At 47.4% G+C, this 6,477-nt stretch overlaps 1 protein-coding gene across 2 annotated transcripts; it reads right to left on the bottom strand.

The window, feature by feature from the left end:
- Positions 1-926: 926 nt before the first annotated feature.
- On the bottom strand, positions 927-6,258 carry BAMBI (BMP and activin membrane bound inhibitor). Of its 2 annotated transcripts, none has more exons than XM_056132830.1 (3): positions 6,155-6,258; positions 2,286-2,573; positions 927-1,816 (listed from the first exon to the last, which is right to left on the bottom strand). In XM_056132830.1, the coding sequence occupies exons 1-3, from the start codon at positions 6,228-6,230 to the stop codon at positions 1,398-1,400; spliced, it is 783 nt and encodes a 260-aa protein (XP_055988805.1). In that variant the 5' UTR covers positions 6,231-6,258; the 3' UTR covers positions 927-1,397. The 2 variants fall into 2 exon arrangements, with proteins under 2 accessions (XP_055988805.1, XP_055988812.1); XM_056132837.1 differs by lacking the exon at positions 6,155-6,258 and adding an exon at positions 5,365-5,469.
- Between the last annotated feature and the right edge of the window lie 219 nt (positions 6,259-6,477).

Consider the following 6,477-nt stretch of genomic DNA (forward strand, 5'->3'; position numbering starts at 1 on the left):
ACTCACACTTAAAATAACAAAGAGCCATGGGGAGAGGGGTGGAAGTACACAAATGTGACCCAAGTTTAAATTCAGGCTGGGAAAGTTACCAGGCAAAAGAAGTCGCGAAGCATGGGAAGCATGGGAACTGGAAACCGCAGTTACTTCCCTAGATTCAGACTAAAACCAGTCTTCCATTTATTATACTAATGCGAGCATCAATCAACCAAGTAGGGCACTGTTACTTCGATCTCAACTGGTATCTTAGGTTCACTGTTGAAAACTTTTCTGAAACTTTTTTGTGTGTCTGTGTGTTTGGGACTGCACCCTGTGATGCTCAGGAGTTACTCCTGGATCTGCCCTCCAGGATCAATCCTGGAGGGGCTCAGGGAACAAACCAAGTCAGACAAGTGTGAGGTGAATGCCCTACCAGCTCCTTCCTGAACTTTCTCAAGTTCAATAAAACTTAATACTGTGTTAAGATTTGAAAATTAGGAAAATCATACAATAAACATGACTCACTTTGGGTCCAAAATATTTCATCTGGTTTGAGAGTAAACGAATTATCAACAGTAAAAGTAGGGACTCACTACCAAAAATGAGCCTACTTTTTTTTTTTAAGTTGGAGGTAGACATTTTTAAAAAGTATTTCAGAGCAAGTGGATTAATAGATTACCCTTACTAAGGCAAACTCAGAAAATTAAGCAGTCATATCTGACAGTATAAATAAGCTTAAGTGATTCATAGATTAAAGGAAAAAAATCAATCCAGAATTATCCCAATAAAAGGTATGTGTAACACACTGAACACTGGGCAGTACACATTCAGAAATCCTCCATACAAAGAATAAACAAAATTTGGTCTTGTTTGAAAGAAGGAAGAAAAGGGTGGGGAGGGGGGAGAAAAAAAAAATCAAGCCAAATTCTAGAGTCAAGAACAAACCAAGAACAAAGACAAATCTTCATTTGTATAATTAACATGTAGTTCTTTACACTTCCCACTTCATTTTTAATTTAGGACAAGACATTGCTAAATTTCAGACAAAAAAAATATATATATGTGTGTGTATTTTAAAATCTTTACAATAAATCAAGATGTAGGAACTTGCATAGAGCACAGTCTAGTTTATTCGGGCACTCCACTTGAGCTCCCCCTGATGCAAATAACCCTGGCAATAGTGTGTGCAGAGTCTTCTCTTTGCTTTTTCATCATTTTTAAAGCAAATAATACATGACTGTATTTAAGTCTGTGCAAATAATCCTTCAGGAGAAATATCCAAGATTCTGTCTGCAGAGGTCTGTCTGTCTCTCCAAAGATGATGACGCCATAGCTTGTTTTGCTTCAGATAAAGTGCTCCTGTCCAGCAGAACTCAAAGGTCTTCAAGCGTCCGAGAGGTTCACTCGAGATAAGACTCTTGTCATACGAATTCCAGCTTCCCGTGCCCACTGTACATGCCCCAGTGAACCAGCGAGAGGATCTTATCGTGACTGAGGTCTGCTTGCCTCATTTTATCACAGGTGAGACAGCAGTTCTCATGCCCGCTCACGGGCACCATGCATTCCAAGTCCAACTTGGCCACCTGCCCCTTTTTGGAATGGTGTCCATGAAAGCTGTAGTGCAACCGGGACAGCATCTGCTGCCGCTGATCCTGCAGTCTCTTGTTCTCGCTGCGAAGCATCCGCAAGGCTAACATGATGAGCAACACTAAGATCAGCCCCCCAGCGATGGGCACAGCGATGACCGCCGCCCGGAACCACAACTCTTTGGAAGACGTCAGCTCCTGCACTTTGGTGATGAGGTTTCTGCTACCATCAGGCTGGTACCGGTTGCCTTGTCCTACCGGAGTACAAACAGAATGAGCAAAAACCCTTGGGATGAGAGCCACGTACTCATCAACCCATTCTACTGTGCCCAGCACCCCGTCCCCCACCCCGGTAGACCCCCCCTTTAAAAAAAGCAGCTGACAGTTCAATCCAAAGTATTTCGAAAATAAACACTGCCACACAATTCAAAGACGCTTACAACAACATTTGTTTACAGGCTGTCAGAACCCACTAGTAAATGGTCTTTTAATGTCTTCAAAATGTTGAAAAAAAGGCAAAACCTATTATGGAGACAGACAACTAATGCTTGGGCAGACATAAAAGCTACTCCACAGAGATGCAGCTTTTGCATCCAGCCTCACTTCTCCCGCTGGTGTCCCTGATCACATTAGCAGCAAAATCAATAGCAGACATACAAAATTGTGGCTGTCAGGCTCCCTAGATCAGGCCCAACCTTGGGGTTCGAGAGGGCTCTGACCTACCTGAGGGGTCCCCCTTGGGGGGAGAGAGCACATCCTGCAGCCCTCTGTAATTGCACATGTCTTCGTGGCAGCACTCCACTGTGGGCACAGTGGGGCCAGAGTGGTTTTGCGCCTCTTTAGCTTGGCAGATGTCGGCAGTGCTCGCCAGGGAGTCCAGGCAGCCATGGGTGAGTGGGGAGTTTGTGTTGTGAGGATCCAGAAGTCTGGAGAAGCAGGCGCTGAGCTCCGACTTACACATGTAGCCCGTAGCCACGCAGTGGGCAGCATCGCAGTAGCATCTGATTTCCCCTAGAAACGACAAGCGGAGTGTCACCGGCTGCAGCCGCTCTGAGAGAGGAGCAGGGGAGCCTGCAGAACTTCAAGTTCAAAAGCACCAACTTTCAGAAGGTTCGGCTGAGTGCTGGCCACACCAAACCAAGTGGACCTTGGGAAAGCCCTGCCAATGCACAACAGCACTGAAGTGAACTTCAAACAATGCGCTCCTGCGCTGAAGTGAATGTCAAGCCAGGTGAAACAGAATTTAAATTTTTAATCCCAGTAGCAAAGAAACACAATTCGATTTTGCCTTCTGCAGAGTCAGCTTTTAAAAAAAAAATGAAAAGAAAAAAAAACAGTTCTCTGGGGTTTTGCAGGAAAATAACAATCAAGGCAATTTCTAGAAGGGAGATGCCATTGTTTGTTTCTTTTAATCCTTGATGATATGCCATGTAAAAAAAACGCTAGGCTTTTGATTTTGTCAGCATAAATATCTGATGGGCACTACTGAATTGTTTACTACCTCAAAGGGCTGTGCCAAGATTTAAGAGCTTTAGCTAACACCTTATAAAGTTATTAACTAGAAACACAACAATCTAGAAATTGCTCTGGTCAGGAGGTTTTAAAACTATGAAACTGGGCAGCTATTTGCAACCTCTCTAGAAAAGGCAAACTTTGCCTATAAAGATCTTTTCATGCAGAGGAGCTTTTAGTCAGTATATTGTAAAACAGGAACTAGGCAGTTTACAATTAGTGGTTTGCTTGCCAAAGTCAATTTCTTTCAGCCCAAATGGAAAGTCATAAAACTAGGGGTGGGAGAAGGGGGGCAAAACTGTAAGACTAACTTCTCCCTCCCCTCCACCATCCCCCTCTATACTCTAGTTTTATACGAGTAATTCAACATGGGATCTAAAGGGAAAAACATTGAAACTGAAAATCCTCTGCTGGTTGAATGAATAATCCTCAAGGAAACCTCAAATTTTTCTACAGGAAGTGATTAAATGTTTCCTTTATAAAACTTATTTTGTGAGTTACAAGTCACTTAGTGTTTTCCTCCAAGATACAAGATCGGAGTCTTTTAAGCATCAATTTCTAGTGAAAAATAATGTGGCTCTGAGTTATCAACTATTTTGCTCTCCAACTAGGTGGACCCCGGCCATTGTCGCATGCCAGAGCTAAAGCTTCTACTGACTGAGCTTAAGGCATGCACCTCCCTCCCGGAGGCCTGAATCTGAAGTTCTGTGAGCTGCTAAGACCTCTGCTCTAAAATGAAACACCCGGAGATTGCTGCTTTACAGAACTCTTTCCACCCTCACCTTTCTTCCTCCTCCTCCTCTCTTTGAAAGCCTGAGCAAGGTGTCTCATTTAATTATGTGTCCAAATTCCAGGCCACAGTATGGTATGCTCAGTTTTCACCTGAGGCTGCTAGTGCTTTAGTTCTAAAAAAAAAAAAAAAAAAAAAAAAAAAAAAAAAATCAGCCAACTCAAGCCAGACCTCTGACAACTCCAGGGCCAGGGCAACTGGCCAAAGCACCAACGCAGGGGTCTTGCTCTTGGCTCCTAAAATCTGGCTCTCTGTCCCAAAACTCCCCCCCCCACCCCCGCCACTTCGGTCCCTGGTAGAAAACTGTCAAATCAGAAGCTGGCTTTGCAAGGAATGTTCTCTCCTCTTTCCAGTTGACTTTTTTTTGCTTAAAGCACATCTTAGGTGGGGATGATATCCTAAAGGATGGTGCATATCCCTAAGTCTGACAAATTCCATACCCATAGCAAAGGTAGAAGCAAAACAGATTAAAAGTTCATTTTGAGCCTGATAGCCTCCAACCTCAGTACAGAAAATAGAAAACGAAAAACAAGTAAAACAGCGATTAAATGTTTATGAGAACCTATTTAAAATACTATATTTTCAATGACCCAAAACAGTCTAATAAAATTTTGACAGGTAACTAGGAAAGTTCTAACAACTTTTTTTTTTTAATTGGAGCCACATTTTCGCCAGGAGAATGGACTTTTGTATGACTGTATTAAAACTATATTTCTGTCGTTTCATAAAGTTTCTTCCCGTGGCATGCAAAAGGCCAGAAAGGGGACTGGTATTTTGAAACAGGGAACAATGCTCTTCTGTTCCCCCCTTTCTTGTAACTGTATGTAGTGATTAAACAAAAATGTCTGCTTTAGTCAAGATGGCTACAGGAGAGTCTACTGGCTTCTTTTAAAGCTTTTGAAGTCCACAGCAGTCAGAAATCTCTGATCCCCTAATTATATCATTATCAGGCACATAGTTTCGGTATCTGTGACTTCATGTCAGCCTCAGTCCCTCCCTGCTCTGCCGGCCTTTGATAGGACCAGGAGGCTCCCCTCTGCAGGCTGCAAGGGCTGTTATTTAGGGTTAATTACACCCTTCCTTCCAAAATAAATAAATACTGTAGCACATCATCCTTGCTGGGCTAGCTTATCCTTTAACCTCATGCCTGCTACATGGCAATTAGAGAAAAGTGGGGGGTGCACAAGCTAAATAACGCTTCCTACTTAAAAAAAAAACTGTTCAGAGAACAGTAGGCAGAGTTCAAGGAGGGGGGAGGTGAGGGAACCTTGAAATCCACAGGCACTTGCGCTCTTTCAACCTACAACCTGAACGTCTGCAGGGGAGAGGGGGAAATCGGCCAGCAGCAGATTTGCTCCCCCCCGCCTCCCGCCCCATCTCCTTGAGTAGCTTAAGACGAGGTGAGTGGGGCAGCGGGACCCGCACAGAACCGAGTCCCTCAAGCCTGCCACATGCAACAGACAACGATCCACACTCGGGACCCCTGAGATAGACACTCACGCTGCGGGGAGGCGGCTTCGCTGGTTCACACGGACACACGCGCGCAGATCCACAAAGACACTATCCCAGGCAGCCAGGCAGCCAGACTGGTTCCCTCGGCCGGGACGGACCAGGACACACACACACACACACACACACACACACACACAGCCCTCCCAGGCACGATCCAATTGGACACACATATACACACCTCCCAGGTACGGTCCAACTGGGGAGACACACACACACACACACACACACACACACACACACAACACCCACACACAAACCCCAGGCACTGTCCTATTGAGGACACACACACACACAGCCCTCCCAGGCACGGTCCAATTGGACACACATGTACACACCTCCCAGGCACGGTCCAACTGGGGAGACACACACACACACACACACACACACACACACACACACCCCAGGCACTGTCCTATTGAGGACACACACACACACACACACACACACACTCATACCCCTCCCTCCCTGGTACGGTCCAATTGGGAGCTGGGGCTTGCGGTGCCCTCGAGCCGCCCTCGCTGCCCACGTTCAAAAGTTCACGACAAACCCTTATGCAAAAAAAAAAGCCCGGGTGACAACTTCTTGCCCCGCAGCTCCAACTCCCGCTCAACGCCGCGGGGCCAGCCGAGGGGGCGGCCGCCGAGCCCCCGCCGCGACTTCCCAGAACCCAGCAACTTGTCGCGACCTGCGGGCTCCCGCGCGGGAGGCGAAGCCTCGCCCGGCGCCGCGAACAAAGCGTCGGCTGCCCACGTCCCTCGCGCCCCGGGTCGGCACCCACCTTTGGTGAGCAGCACAGCCATGGCGCACAGTTCGAGCTGCAGCCAGATGAAGATGTAGCTGGAATGGCGATCCATTGACGCCCCCCGGAGCCGCGGCGCCGCTGCAGCCTACGACGCCCGGGGCGCCGAGGGCATGGGTGCTGCCCGCAGCGGCGGGCGCCGTCAGCAGCAGCGCGGCGAGGGGCCGGGCGGCGGCCGGAGCATGGAGCGGGGCTGCAGGGGCGCGCCGACGTGCCCCGAGAGCTGCAGGGAGCGGAGAGCGGGCGAGAAAGAGAGAGAGCGAGAAAGAGAGAAAGAGAGAGAGGTCCGACTTCGCCGCCGC

The sequence above is a fragment of the Sorex fumeus genome, unplaced genomic scaffold (genome assembly GCF_029834395.1).
Source record: "Sorex fumeus unplaced genomic scaffold, SorFum_2.1 ptg000007l, whole genome shotgun sequence".
NCBI lineage: Eukaryota > Metazoa > Chordata > Mammalia > Eulipotyphla > Soricidae > Sorex > Sorex fumeus.